The 15,755-nt window shown below is 34.8% G+C and overlaps 1 protein-coding gene across 2 annotated transcripts; it reads right to left on the reverse strand.

Moving 5' to 3' along the window:
• Positions 1–260: 260 nt before the first annotated feature.
• Positions 261–13,559, reverse strand: LOC102628846 (uncharacterized). 2 transcript variants are annotated; one of them, XM_006481547.4, is made up of 28 exons: positions 13,222–13,559; positions 13,039–13,133; positions 12,406–12,505; positions 12,206–12,310; positions 11,859–12,021; positions 11,506–11,626; positions 11,300–11,362; positions 11,090–11,170; positions 10,867–10,961; positions 10,625–10,775; positions 10,178–10,264; positions 9,270–9,389; positions 9,067–9,195; positions 8,889–8,986; positions 8,669–8,792; positions 7,316–7,423; positions 6,515–6,656; positions 5,758–5,868; positions 5,596–5,659; positions 5,390–5,465; positions 4,567–4,752; positions 4,356–4,466; positions 3,773–3,937; positions 3,512–3,670; positions 2,892–3,125; positions 1,890–2,054; positions 1,177–1,289; positions 261–1,070 (listed from the first exon to the last, which is right to left on the reverse strand). In XM_006481547.4, exons 1-28 carry the CDS (start codon positions 13,382–13,384, stop codon positions 518–520), a joined length of 3,882 nt encoding a protein of 1,293 aa, XP_006481610.1. In that variant the 5' UTR covers positions 13,385–13,559; the 3' UTR covers positions 261–517. The 2 variants fall into 2 exon arrangements, with proteins under 2 accessions (XP_006481610.1, XP_006481611.1); XM_006481548.3 differs by lacking the exon at positions 13,222–13,559 and having other exon boundaries at positions 12,402–12,505; positions 13,039–13,053.
• Between the last annotated feature and the right edge of the window lie 2,196 nt (positions 13,560–15,755).

Below are 15,755 nucleotides of genomic sequence, written 5' to 3' on the forward strand. Positions count from 1 at the left end.
TTTTGCAAATTTGTCAAAAATCACACGTAAGGGAGTAGCTTTCATCACACGATATTTAACTGCTAGCCATTTCATTTACATTTTACAATAACCATCAAAATCTAATTGCAAATCTTACTTTGAAGTCATAACGAAAACAGAAGAAAAACTTGCGACAAATACCACAAAATGGGGAGAAAGAGGACGAGCTGCGAATATTGCCTTATGTCAAAAAACGTTAAGGTTCTGGTAGCTCAATATTACCTTATTAGTCAAAGGAGTATAGAAAAGAAGATTGAACAACAAAAATGAGTTCAATTACATTAGGGGTGGTAAATTCACTACTGCTAAAAAGAATTTAATTCTTGTCTCCTGCCTCCACTATGCTTTTCCACAGTTTCTTTTGATGTAAAAAGAAAAATAAAATTTACAACGAAACACAATAATTTACAAACTAGAGTTACAAAACTTTACTATATCTGAGACAGCATATAGCTGAGTGTGGGGGAAGGAAGCAAAAATAAATCAAGTTTGAACTTCAAGAAGCCTGTAGCACAGTAAGAAAATAGGGATACCCAGGGCAACTCCCTGAAGACTGTCTGGTTTCTCCTTCATTTCCTTGACCACTAATAGTCAAAAGCTTCCAATTCAAAGCATAATTCGATAGATCATACGTACCAGGAGAAAATAAGCAAACTTTCATAGCAATATCAGTTGTTGACATAGGCTGAAGGCGGACACTGCTAGCACTTGACCCAGACCAAATGAATGGGGAGACACTTTCAAGCAATGATGACCTTTTAACTTGATTTAGAGGAAGTTGAGATGTAACTTTGATGTCGGTTAATACAGGCACATCGTGCCACCCAGCTTGGTTTCCAGAAGGAACAGCAGATCGAGGCGAAGTTGCTTCACTTGTTTGGCCACTACTACTGGGGGAATCAAAGGTATTAACACGCACAAACATAGCTGCATCTGATGAGTTGTATATAGTCATCTTTAAATTAACTTCACAGAAAGAAGCATTGAAGTTATGATGCAATGTCCGAGGTCCGTCCACTAGCCATGTAATTGGAGTTTTACCCAATATACTATAAGAAAAAAAAAAAGAGGGAAAGGAAAAGAAAAAGGATTAAGAAAACAATATTTGGTATTAGCTTCAGTTTCGCAATCACAATGGACTTTTGTATCAGTTACCTGCAATGACATGCGTGATGAGAAAATAGATGTTGTGGATCAGAAATCCCTGAATCACTGTCACTCTTTGATGGCTGAGAAATGAATATGAAGTCAACTGTATTTGTGTCATCCTGATCCACGAAAAAAACAGAGAGCAAATATGATCAACAAGGCAGAAATACTGCACAAAGAATTAAAAGTAACATGCACTTCTTCCAAGTAGCTGCAGAGCTTTGGCATTGCTCATTAGCCTTTTTCATATACGTGTAAAATACAGTCAAGTTTTTTGAGAAACTGACGAATTATGTTATGGCAACTTGATGTTTCTCCATGTTTAATTGGTGGGAGAAGAATTATGTTGATATCAAATAATATATAATAATATATCATTGGATCTCTTCAAGCATAAAGATGCCGATAAAAATTAAGTATATTACAAAAATAAAAAATTAAAAGTACGATAAACAACAAAGAGAAGTGTACATCAATAATTATCCTACAATATTATAAATGGATATACTATATCATTCTCAATTTACCAATAGAAAATGACATCTACAGAGAATAGTTGTAAAAAAGGATGTTGTAAATGGATAAGGCATGAGCAGCAACCATGAAATAATATTACAGAATACAGAATACAGAACAATTTCAAATTGGGGTCTGGATCCATAAGATATCTAATCATCACAGTGAAGTAGAAAACATTAGGTTGCAAGAAAATTACAAACCTGTGACACTCTCTGTAGTAACCTTTCATGTGCATGGAAATCAGCCAAAGGTGAGCCAGAGATATCAAACAGTGTGTCAGCAGTGCCCTGAAGACTCACATCACTACCAAGGAGGCGGGAAGGAGATGAGGTGTCATCTGAAGAAGTCGATGATTCCCCACGATTCTGAAACCAAAGAGTAATTTAATTGCAAAAAGTTGAGAAGAAGATTGATGAAATTGACAAGGACAAACAATAAGATAAAAGAAGATTCAATAATATTGGAAGAGATAAAGGCAACTTGCGATCATAAGTATGCTTCCAAGAAGCTAATACATGCACAACAATGATTGAAAAAAAATGACCAATTTAAAAAGATGAGGCTTAAAGTCACACGTCTGGACCTAAATTGATCACATAACATAAGTTTGGACAGCAACCCAAGCAGGTTGGACCAAATTATAGGTCAAACTACACTCACCTAAGGTAATACACATCTAGGCAAAACCTTCCCAAGCACAGCCTAGCCTCAATCCACTGAACTTGGTTCAGTGTGGGTTTAGGTTAGTTGTATGAAAATGTCCATTCTGATGTTTAATGGCAAGTGTTCAAAGAAGAATTGAGACAATAAGCTATCCATTCCTCCATGAGACAATAACTCATGCCAAAATTGAAGAAATATCTTTTCTCCAAAACCATACGTTTAATGAATATCAATGCCACAGAGCTACAGAATAGACTAAGCTGAAGCTGCGGTTGAGTTTACCAAATAGATACTCAACCTCGATCAATACAAATGTCAGATTAACAACCTAAACTAGAAAAGCTCAGGTTCAGGTCATGCTCAGATTAGGATTTAAGGCAGTTGACACCTTGATATATGAAGTCTGCGATGCTGAGAATCAGGCCAATAATAACATAACCACATTGTTTGTAATAACCACAGCAGAAGACCTTCAAATCTTAATGAGGGCAAACAAATGCCTTACTTCATTTTTTAAGCAGATAGAATAAAATATTAACCTTAAGCATGAAAAAACATGACAGTGCTTGACCAGCAAATAAAGATTCTGAAGGAAAGATGGAATCAAAAGGTTGAAGCAATGAAATTTCCCACTGGTGCCCAACCGATGATAACTGATGAATCTGGAAATTCTCTGAGCTAGTCTGGTTCACAACATCCATGCGCACAAGGTACTGCTGCAATCTTGATGACCATGGACTAATTTGGAATGAGACATTCAATGATGGTAAAACCTGTTAGAAGATGAATATGATACATTATCACTGCCCATGCCCGTAATCAATAAGCATTAAGATAAGTGCTCACTTAAGCGGTGAAATGTTTCATTAATAATAATTACAAAAATCATCGATGCTAGAATCACAATTTGCAGAAGACTAAGAAAATAAATGGAATAATGTACAAAACAACCTAAAGAGAAGAATTATAAATATTAACACAGATCCACAAAAACTCCACATCATGGTTGTCAAATTTTGTCTTGAATAAATATTTACCAACATTTAGTAATTGTCAAACAGAGAGATTCGCCCCTATGTAAACTAACCACCAGTGCTAGAAAAAATTCAAAGGAAACAAATAAAACAAGAATCCTTATCTCCCATACTCAAGCACAAACCTCCAAATTATAATGCATGCGGAGCAAACGGTATTTTATGACACTTGATACATCCCCCATCTCGTAATATATTGTTATGGACAATGAAATCTTTCCAGGAACAGCAGCCCGATACCACAGAGGCCACAACAAAGGTGTTTCACCTTGTATTGATATACCCTAAAGTAAGAGATGAATGGAAGGCATAAGAAAAGAAAAATGGAAAGATGCCAAATTCATATGAATCAATAGAAAATGCACAGGAAGAACTTTCACACCGACCTCTGGAAATGAAAATACAGCCTGAGGCATTTTATTGAAGTTACCACCAGCAACACTTTGTTCAGCATTTGTCATTTTCTGTAAGCAAGCAGGAAATTCCTTTGTCATATCATCCCGATTCCCAATGCTAAGGAATCTTGGATGACTGACCTTCATCTTCAGATTCTGCTAACATATCTTATGCCATGTTAAAAACCAGATGAATTTATATATCCAGACATTCATACCATAGAACATGCACGAAGATAGCAAAAGCTAGACCCTGCTTGAGAAGTGACATTTAGGAATTGCCATTTAATACATAAATGCAATAATAGCAATAGTTTTTGCAATAGCACCAAACAATAACAGAGTCATACAGCAAGGTGAACATGGATTTGCCCTCAAGGTAGCTTCCACAAAAGGCATCACAGAAAATTAAATACTAATGAGTAGTTCCATTTCAATTTTAGTGAAGTTTAAGGCAATGTTCTGAATCAAGATAGATCCTTTATTTGAAATTGAGGGGTCCTGATTGGTGATTGACAAAATGCAGGAATTCCTGTTATTTTTTAGTAGAACACTAACATGGCTAAAAATGTACCTTCACAGAAAAATCTGATTGGTTCTTCAACTCCAGAACAAGATGCCGCAAATCTCCTGCATATGCTCTTTCAGGTAGAGGATGAATTAAGCCTTCAAGCTTTGGTAGACTCTACAAATGAGAAAAATTCATTAAAAAAACATAATTATGAAACTCATTCAACAAAGTGAATTCCAGAAAAGGTAAGAGAGGGCAGACCAGGAGAGTATACCTTAATAACTATAAATTTCAGGTCATTACTGGGAGAAGATTTCACTTTCCTTCTTCCCTTTGCAATTTTCTTCTTCACAAGATTAGACTCAAAATTATATACACCAACCAAAGAACCTGATAATCTCCATCTAACACCAACAATTTTTAAAATGCCTTCAACCTTGGGAGTTACCATCAGTTGTACCTGAAAAATAGAGAGAGATCACAACTTTCAGGGCTCTTAAATGTAAGAAAACTGCAGAAAAATATGTGTATATATATGTACATATGTATGTATATATATAGATATATATATCTATATCTATATATATATATATTTCAATACACTACAGGACAATTACTCTATAATTTTTTCTGTTAGTGCATTGGAATCTATGTTTTAGAGGCATCCCCACTTTGTTAAAATGAGGATGTCCACATTATAGAATCTCCAACATCCCCCCCCCCCGCCCCCCTCTATACATATATGTGCGTGTGTGTAAGGCATTGAAGAAAGTAACAACAGTCATCAATATAGCCATGTGTGTATATAATACATACTTATCATCTGCTTACATTTTAGTAAATCATGTTCACATGGAATAGTACAGAAATCAAAAGCATCTATGCACAAATATGAAATAGGATATACTTAAGCTCACATCTTTCTGCACATGATTTACAAATTTGACAACATGCAAGCCAAATATCACCGGCCACTAAATGCACTCAAATTTAGGGAAAACATATATATATATTAATTAACAGGCAGGCACCAAATCCATAGATAGTAGATCTTTCCAAATTTATTCAACTGATCTGTCCAGTGACAATACACCTACCAAAATTGTTTCAGTGCCTCCAAGTGAAATGTCAACCTCTGACAAAGTAAATGAAGAAGTATCAGAGTTCATCTCCCTACAATAGTCAAGCAAACAGTCACTTCAACAGTAGCAAACGTGAAGAAAAGAGATGCCTATGCAACATTATACAGAAACTGACCTGAAAATCATTAAGGAAAAAGAAACTAAAAAGACATCACACTTACCCAGTGGTGGTCAACAATTTCGATTCCTCATCATTCTGAAGCTCAGTGGTCGAGCTATTTGAATCTGCATTGTCATCCAGATATAAATCACTCAATTTCAGCGAACAAAATTACTAAAAGCTAAATTCAAAATGGAAAGAAGAGAAACTGAAAGTAATATACCAGATTCCATTTCATCAGATCTTGTGGAAAGCTCACATATCAAAGAAATATTTGAGATGGAGATAGGGATTTGCAAAGGGTTCTTAAATTCAATATCCACTTTCACGGGTTCTGCAAAGACACAGAAAAATGTCAAAAAGAATACAAGAGTGACTGAACATTTCTATACTAACTTGCCATATCATCCTTGCTGGTACAACTTGAACTAACAACCCCTACACACCCTCAATTATTCATGTGGCATGGATGAAACTGCCGTGCTCATGTTCACTAAGCACAGAAAGAAATGTGCCACTCATGTCAGGAAAAGAAATAAGCAGCATTTAGAGAAAGAAGAAGGCCAAACATACATAGCACTAAAAATTTCATTAAACCCAGGAATTAGATCAGTAATTAAAGGAAAAATGAAGGATATTATGGTGGGCAGACTAAATGAAAGGCCATATGTATAGTTGAATAACGGTTTCAGTATTGCCAACCATACAAGTTCATTTCATTTCAAAATTTAGCAGTCCTACTTTGTTCCACAATAGCATAGGCCATAGCCAAAATAATCAAGCAAAAACATATATATTGCTTTCTGCTGATGATGAAAAGGTGATAATTATGAATCAGTCCAGAAACCCCAACCTCAATTTATTTACAGAGGAGAAAACGTGCATTTTTTAATCTAAAATCGGACGTCATTAGCTTAAAATAGGAAAGGTTGTAAACATAGAGCAACTATGCAACTATCATAATACCATCACCTTCATACCTCCTGCCACACAAATGTTTGACTCTTCAAACTTTTTCATGATAAGCTTCGATTGTAGCTCCAGCCAATTACTCCTGGCAGTAGACAATGACGGAATCATGTCCTCTTCTAACGACCTCCACAAACTTTCTCTAACATTAGCCTGAAACATTTTAAAAACAATAATACCATAAACTAAAAATCATCAAAACCACTTTCAAGCAGTCAGTGAACCAATAAGAACCTTATCCAGACACATTTGTAAGGACTGATCAATATTATTAGACCAATCATAGCCACAAGTATCAGCGATATTTACAGTTACATCTACTTATTTTGTTTCCAAGCTTAAAAAAGAAAGTAATCTTTACTATGGAAAACAGAATCAAGAAAACATTATGCTTCACTGATCACTAGTTCAAGGCTGCTCTTATATTTTGCAATGCTCGCTCACATTATTTGCAACTCTACTGATTTTAAGAATAGAAAACAATCCACTTTGTTTTAGCTATTTCTTAGCTGAAAAGCAGTAAACCAATACAATTACGAGCCAGTTTAGCAAAAGGTGCATAGAGATAATTATCACTTCTGATTCATTCAAAAGAACATCAAGTATTGAATCTTATTCCTTTCTCACCACCTAGCCATCATCAAATGTATTAAAAACATTTCCGAAGAATTTTCCATCAGCAGGCATATGATAAGCCATCAGTCAAATCCAAAAAGCCAATACTTCAAACTTTCTAGCAGTCCTATGTAGCTAACAATTAAATGGCATTATCAAAATTAGGGAGAGAAGGAGAGAGATAAAGATCAACTTACAGCTTCTGCTGATGCATAAGTTCGATGATCTTCAAATATGACCTTAAGTGATGAAATGTTGATAATGGGCAACCGAGGTTTCACTACCTCAAAGGTTTTCCCAGTTTTCTACATTATCCAAGAAAAAAGGGCAGTAAGAATCTAGAAGAAAGTGAGTCAAGACTTAAGAAAAGCCTCTCAATATTTTTATGCATGACTGCTGATCATTTGATTCTATAAATGCCAAAGAGAGCGAAGCAATTCATCAAAACCGGAATTGAAATGAAATTCAAAAAAAAAAAAAAAAGACATTGAATAGAACTTGCACACTTTATTTTCCGTTATTGAAGAAGCTAAAAAGTTTACACTTTGGAGGTCTAGAAACTATCCTTAATAGCTCTAGGGGTGGGCATTTTACCCGACCCGACCCGATAAATTTCGGGTTAGGGTCGGATCGGGTCGGGATCGAAACCCGATCGGTTTGAAATTTACAAACCCGATCGGGTTGTGATCGGTTCGGGTCAAACCCGACCTGATCCGAATACCCGATCGGGTTCTTAAAAAAAAAAAAAAAAACGTACTGACCCGAATTGACCTGATTTCAACCGACCCGAACTGACCCTATTTCAACCGACCCGAATTGACCCGAACTAACCCAAATTGACCCGAACTCAATTCTACCCATTTTAAATCCAACCCGATCCAACCCGAACATAACCCAAATCCAACCCGAACTATGTTCGGGTCGGGTCATTAATTCGGGTTATGTTCGGATTGTTCCTTGTCTAACCCGAACAACCCGAAACCCGATCGGGTTGACCCGAACCCGATTTTGCCCACCCCTAAATAGCTCCATGGTAGACTAAATGGTGCATCTGATTCTGATAAACCAGCCATTCTCCAAGCAGAACCTTAGATAATAACAAAGGACTAAAAGAGGGAAAATTTAGATGAAACAAGATGAGCAATTAGACTAGAAAACTAACATATTCTTTTGTGTATTCATGTTGTAAGTATTTAAGTAATAGAAGTATTCAAAGAGAAATAGATATTGTGGAAGAAGGAATTAAAAAAATAAACTAATGCCAGAAGACCAGAATCCTAGACAATACAGGAAAGTAAAGCCATTCAAAAACTAGAGATTACCATTAGTGTTCAAATTAAGATCAAATGAGAAAACATCAATACCTCTGAGCATAAAAAAACTATTTAGCATAGAAACATTGAAAGCCTGGATATATTGGATTCATGCCAAACCAAAGGAACCAGGCAGAATGAACATAGATGTTAAAGTAAGTGAGCTTAAGAACCCCACATTTACCTTCACGGATATAACTGTCAAGCATAAAGGCAAGAACTACAACTAATAGTCACCTGAACAACTTGAAGGAAGTCTCTAAGGAACAGCTCTTGCGTTGTCCTGGACTGATGACTACAGTCCAGGACTTCTAACATGTGTGCAACGGCAATATCATGCATCCCAAGAACAGCGTACCACCTATTTTAAATGAGTTCTAATTATATATCTTCCATTAATGTAAGTTCTCAACTTGTCAGTCATGCAAAATCTAAATTCATTGAATGGAAAGCTTACTGTCCAATATGGAAATGAACATGATCTTTGATGTGGCTCCATGTAGATCCTTTATAAACTGAAACAGCACTTCTATATGTACGAATTGCATGATTAATCTGAGAGGACATTGCAGGAAAGTTTTAAAAGACGCATCTAAAAACTTGAAGAGTATATTTTGAGAAAATTGTGAAGGTACCTGATCACATTTTTTATAACGATCGCCAGAAAGAACAAGATGAAATCCATACTTGTGTAACATTGGGGGCTTTGACAACAAATAACAATAAGATGCTTGCTCAAGCATAACAGCCGAATGTAAAGGCTCCTAACCAAAGAAAAAATTGTAAGGTGCAAATATTTTTAAAGTTAGCCAGTCTCATTTTATTAATGGAGCATTACCTCGCCACAAATGCGGAAGTAAACAGTGGCAGCATCTTTATATTGATGTCTTGCCTTCAACATCTCTACCCACCAAAGACCACACCGAGTGGCATTTTGCTGACCAGATGACCCAATTTTCTGCATGAATTTTAAGTCAATGTCAGAGAATATTACCTGTGGGGTAAATATTAAAATATTTGCTCCATTTTCCGAGGACCAACTATATCAAGTTAATTTTCAAACTAATCTTTGGATTTCTTTTTTTTTTTTTTTTTGGACTAAGAAACAAAACATTATATATATAACCATAAGAAATATATACAAGGATTGATGGGGCTACAAATCCAAAAAACATTTTGGATTTCTTTGGATTTCTATCAAAATCTTTGGATTTCTATTTACTCCTCACATTCACCCTGCTCTAAGAGATGATATCATCCTTATTCTTTCAATCGCACCAATGTAGACCTTCTTCCATTAAAACTTAAAAGCAAATGTGCTAAGAGTCCTTTCACTTTTTTCTTTTTTCTTTTCAATTTTTCTTTTTTCTTTTTAATAAGAAAAACCACCTCGAGAGCAGATATAAATATGAAAGAAATCTCTAAAACTGTCAAGAGTTATATTGAATGCTAACAAAAGTAAGCCGTCAAAAAGGGGATGAAGATATTCAGAAAAGTATGCAAAACCTCAGTCTGTAGCATTTTCCAAAATAAAGATACCAAACAATTAATTTTATTTGAAATGCAATATGTAAGAAGATTGAAGTGGGCAAATGAACTTTTGAATGAAGGGCATATAAATATTTTTTCTGTTTAAGTTCCCCACAAAGATAGGGCGACGATGCTTAATTGGAGTATCAAATAGCTACCACATAATAGATGGAGAAGGAGAAAGAGAGAGATACATCAAGAAAGAACTATACATACTGCATATGTAGTAAATGCATTTTCCATGCAATACTCAGCCTCCTTTCTTGATTGATCCAACATAAAGTAAGTAAGCCCCATCATTTCCTGCAAGAAAATAGGAGAAAGATTATAGATCTTCCAACAGGAAATTATTTACAGAGCAAATTAATTCTCACAAGCAACAAAACAGAGCAAATAAAAGAACTTTAGACACATTGGCAGATTAAGAAAATAATAATTTCTTATAGAAACTACATAAGCCATCTAAGCATGCCAGCACACCTAACCAAAACAAAATCTTATAGCTGGTACAAACTAATTTGTAATTCAGAACACTAAGATTTATTATTTTGTTTCCAGGCAAAATAAATGAGATGACTAAGTTTCCTTTTTCTATGTGTACTCTAAAAACTGGCTAATAGCACCACAAGAGAAGACAATCATAATGACAAGAATGGAAACTACCTGCACGCCAGCATAACGTTTCCAGGCTTTATCAAGTTTGTAATCTGTAGAAATTAGGCGATAGTTTGATAATGCAAGTTCGTAATCTCGTAACATGAAGGCATAGTCACCCAAAATTCTAATCTGAGATTCAATTGAGCTGAATGTATACCTTCAACCGTGAATAATAAAACTAATTAGAAGGCCAAAAAAAGGGAAGCATGATGCATAATGTAACATATAAACATGTCTCTAAACCATACATAGGACCATTGGGGGAATCCGATGTCTCTTCTTTCCCTTTTCTCCACCATAAGTTTTTAAGTTGGTTTCGGAAACCTTTCCTTGTAGCAGAAACCTATTACAACAAAATTAACATAAATTGAAAAGGACAGAAATGAAAACAAATGAGAAAAATAATATGTTCAAAAGGACAGGACTCTCCTCACATAAGAGCCAAAATAACAAAATGTTAGAGAAAAGAACCTGTTGATTGAGCACACGTATCTTCTGCTCCATATAAGGAATTATGTGTTTAGATGCTAATTCTTGCATGACATCTTTTATCTGTTTCCAAATGGCACAAAGCAAACATATTGATAAAAATCTCCACCATGGAAACAATTCAAATCATTATTCATGAATACAATATAAGAACACTATAGAAACATAGTGTAAAAAAAAAAAAAAAAATACCTCACTAAAATCATCGTTGTTAAGGAAAGAGCCAAGATGCTTACTAGGTGAAGCATCAGATTTCTGCCCAAAAAAAAAAAAAAGGAGAGAAAAAGGAACGAAGCCATAGCCTTAGCCTCTCTAACTTCGATATAATTTGAACAATCAGTACAAACTGAAGGCCAGCTAAAGAAAAAAAAGATCTGGTCCTTACAAGAATAACTTACATGAGAAGCCCATGGATTATCTTGACGCTCTATGCGGCCATCTTCAGAAGAATTAATGCAAAGTAATTGACAGTCGTTTGGGCCAAATGTACTTCTCATTTCTGTTAAGATTTTAGATGCCCTGGAAACAGAGAAACGAAACTCAAAAGATTGTGACAATGATTTCAGACACTCGTTACTCTCAATAAGAAATTACCTCAAATTCACAATTTTTTACCATATTATCAAAAGGCAAATATATAACAATGGGATGGAATAGATAAAGAAAGCTTGAGGCTTGGAAAACTAATATGCAAATTCCTTATATATACGCACAATGCACAACAACTGGATAACAGGAAAGACAACTATACTTCTCTGAAGGTCCATCTTGATTATCATGCACCAACAAATAATGCTTCAAAATCTTTGGGTCCATCGCACCATCGTTAAGTAGAGAAGGCAACTTGTTAGTGTTGAAAAGATCAATAAATCTGTTGATGGGCTGCTCATCTTCTGAAGAAACAACTAAAAGACCTGCACAGCAATTTGTATAGCAATGTCTAAGATACGATCCAAATATTATGCAAAGAACAAAATATTAACATTTTGAACTGCTGACATCCCAGGCAAAAAAAAAAAAAGGATCAGAACTGTTGAGCATAATACTAGAATATGAAAAAGCAGAGAGAGAACTTCACAACAAATTTCAAATGCTCACAAGCAACAGGATGGTCAAAAGCTTCATGCTCTGAAAAGGACACTGTATACATGAGCTCTTTATTAAAAAGTTGAAACCACGACGGCAGAATTTCAGATTCAGAGCCTGTGATAAAAAGTCAACAAATTGATTACAAAGTCAAGCTTCCCCAAACATATTTAAGTTCAATAATGGAAAGGAATGATGAGAATATTACTTACGACCAACTACATCACTAATTTCAGGTGGGTCTGAACCCAATTCTGAAAGCTCTTTCTCCCCAGTTCGTGTAATAACCTGCTTCAGCTGCTCCTTTGCTACCTACTTAACCAAAGAAACATGTTATCAAATCAAAAACTCTAACGAGACAGGGGTTAAATTTAATTTCCATTCGCACAATATTCAACATCCATATCAAACTAAAGGTATACTTTTCAGGTGTTGTGGCTTTTAAATCACTGAGTGAGTAGAAATGAAAAGTGGGAAGCAAGAAGCACAACAATTATATACACCAAAAACTTGACGAATTCAAACATGCTAAAGGATAAACTTAAATGACCAGTTTTCTCCAGTAGTTGTTTATTTCATACAAAATCAAAATATCATTCCGGAGCAGATGGAGTGTCGAGAAACTACAATGGGCAAACTATGTATAAATAGGTTATTCAGTATAATGTTGCTAAAGTATATCTTAATTATTCCCTTCTTCCTGCATTACCTATCTCCTAATTATATCCACAGCTCCTTGTCTACAACTCAAGTATATTGTTAAAATTATCTCTAACAAGTAAGGAATTTCGTTTACATCTTCTAAGCTGACAAATGAAGCATTAACCAAGTAGTCACAATAATACCTCTAAATTTGGATGCCGAATATCAGACTCGTAAAACAGGCGTAACTTAAACTTGTGTAACCTGTAAGGCTGATCACTCGCTGTCCGCACAGGCACTGCACAATAAATTCAAAGATCCAAAAACACTTCAAATTCCACTCAATTTAGACACGAATACAGAGATAGAGAAGAATGAAAACCGACCGTCGATGTTGCTGAAGTTGCAGAAAGGAGAGAGCATCTGGAGCAATGAGATGCCATTTTTTCCGCAAGATTCTTCAACGAGAGGTGTACGGAGGACCATGACGACGGGAGTGATCTCGTCCAGTAGCATTTTGCCTAGTGGCGTGGTGGCCGGATCCACCATGTTGTTGTTTTGAGAGAATTTTGATTGCACGTGCGAGATTCAGCTGATCAGATCTCTCTCTGCCTGCCTGCTGTGGTGTCAACAATGGAGTATAAATTAAACAGCGCGAGAGAAAGAGGGGGGCAGAGAAGGAGAGAGTGAGTGGTAATAAAGTAAGACGCTTGTGTTTGTGTTTGTGTTTGTGTTTGTGCTTGGGGGCAAAGCTGGGTGGCCCGTTTGGTCGTTAACGGAGTCGAACTTCGAGCACCCCTTTAAAATTCCTGCGAAACCCCACCCTTTTTCGTATTTAGAGATCCTTTCTTCATAAAATTACAGAAAATGATAATTATCCACCGATTATTTATTTTTTAAAAAATATTTTTTTTATTGAATACATTTTCTTACTCCTGTTCACTGCTGTCTTAACTCTATTAAAATCTTATTAATATTATAAGGATAAAATTATCATTTCACCTAATCAGACAACGTTTAATAGGTGAAATTTTTTATAAAAAAAAGTCAAAATAACATCACCACCTCGAGCGAGAAACCGAAAGCACGCCATTGTTTTCCCAATTTCCATCAACCTTTGTGTTTGTAGAGTGCCCGACAACTCGATGGCATCGTGCCCCTGAACTCCGCGGTTCATTTTTCTAAGGTAAGGGCATATGAAATATATATTCTTCTAGCTTCAGTTTCAATGAGGTCTTGGATTTAGATTTTGGTTCAAAATGGTTATTCTTGAACACCATTTGCTGGCATGGAAAATCATGCCTATCTTTTTGCTTTTTGGCATGGCAGATTCATCAGTTTGAATTATGTATTTCTTGCTTTTTTCTTTTAGCAATACCTGAGTTTGCATTGCCGCCTGTTCCAGCAATAAATTTTCCTTAATGCTCTGTTCTAGTAGATCTGTAATTTATTTACTTTAAATTAAATTTCTGAGTATCTGGTTATTGCATGTTCTAAAATTGCTTCTTTTGCACTACACCCCTGCTATTGACATTTGGAGCATAGGATGCATATTTGCTGAACTATTAACAGGAAGGCCTTTTGTTTCCTGGGAAGAATGTGGCACATCAATTGGACCTCGTCATTGATGCTTGGCACTCCTTCCGTGAATCAATAGTAGGGGTTTGTTAACTTTACTAACATCTTTGCTGCCAGAGAAACTATTTATTAAAGTTCTTATTTGGCCAAGGTTTGATATTCTTATCAATTAGGTTGTTTTTAGTTCAAATGGAAAAGACTAAAAGATATTTAAGTAGCTTGAGAAGAAAGTCGGCATTTCCTTTTTGGCATTAATTGAGGATAAAATAGTCATTTTATGTTTTTGGATAAAAAGGTCATTTGACTAATATTCTATTAGTTTTATTAATAATGTTAAGACAGCAGTGGACGAGTGTAAGAAAATGCACATAAAGTAGAATTTAGTAAAAAAAAAATGTATTTTTGAAAAAACACGAAAAAATAAGTGGTCGGTGAATAATTGTAAATACACAACTAAATTTTATTATTAGTTAAAATAAATTGACTAAATTGTAAACTTACTTTTTCATGATAAAATTCTTATTATTAAATAATGCATTTCTTCATTGATTCAAGATTATTTTTATTTTATTAAAAAAATTAATAATATCATATGTTCGGGTTCATTATTTAGTGAAGATAATAGTTCTTTTATACAATTTTCGTTAGCAATATTAAAGAGAGCTATGAGAAGCATTACAAAACATTAATATGTGACGGGCTTCTAAATCGATTGATAATTGCTTAATCCACATTCGCAAATCCTCAAGGCGTTATGTTTAATATTTTTATTTTATTTTATTATTTAGGCGTCCGGCCCATGTGACACCATACCCCTAGTTTCTTTGTTTTGTTAGATGAGTACTGACAAATTGCAGTTAGCTCCTTACTCTCTCTTTTATTTACATTTTCACTACAATATAATGAAAAATTGTAGTTAATGTATTACTCTAACCCTTAAAATTAAAGTCCAAATCCACTTTCATCTAAAATTTGATATTCCTAAACTATCCGAATATAACAAATTTTTTTATGGTTTCAAATAGTCTTATCCTTTAATTTTTAGTTTTCACCCATTAAAGTTATTTCATCATGTACAAAATATAATTCTCTAAAATAATAAAATATTAAAAAAAATCTATTTTATAATGGGTGTTTGGGAAGTGAGAAAATAAAGGAAAGTGGGAGGAAATGAGAGAGAGAGAGGAGATAAAAAAAGAGAAAAGAAAAGAGTAATGATTAAAAATTAAAATAATATTAGTGAGTATTGACTCATGGCATATTCGAATGTAATTGCACTTAGAAATTATAGGTTTAAATTCTTCATATATAGAAGTGGCTAAAAGGTTTGTTGGCTAAGGTA

Source organism: Citrus sinensis, chromosome 6 (genome assembly GCF_022201045.2).
Source record: "Citrus sinensis cultivar Valencia sweet orange chromosome 6, DVS_A1.0, whole genome shotgun sequence".
In the NCBI taxonomy this organism is placed as follows: Eukaryota; Viridiplantae; Streptophyta; class Magnoliopsida; order Sapindales; family Rutaceae; genus Citrus; species Citrus sinensis.

What these genes read in the sequence shown, in the direction of transcription:
- LOC102628846 (XM_006481547.4), bottom strand. Translation starts at nt 13,384, where the DNA reads ATGGTGGATCCGGCCACCACGCCACTAGGCAAAATGCTACTGGACGAG. An exon ending in TACGTGTGCTCAATCAACAG is followed by an intron (nt 10,962 to 11,089) that starts GTTCTTTTCTCT and finishes TTGTTGTAATAG; the next exon opens with GTTTCTGCTACAAGGAAAGG. An exon ending in ATCTGATGAAATGGAATCTG is followed by an intron (nt 5,660 to 5,757) that starts GTATATTACTTT and finishes ATGACAATGCAG; the next exon opens with ATTCAAATAGCTCGACCACT.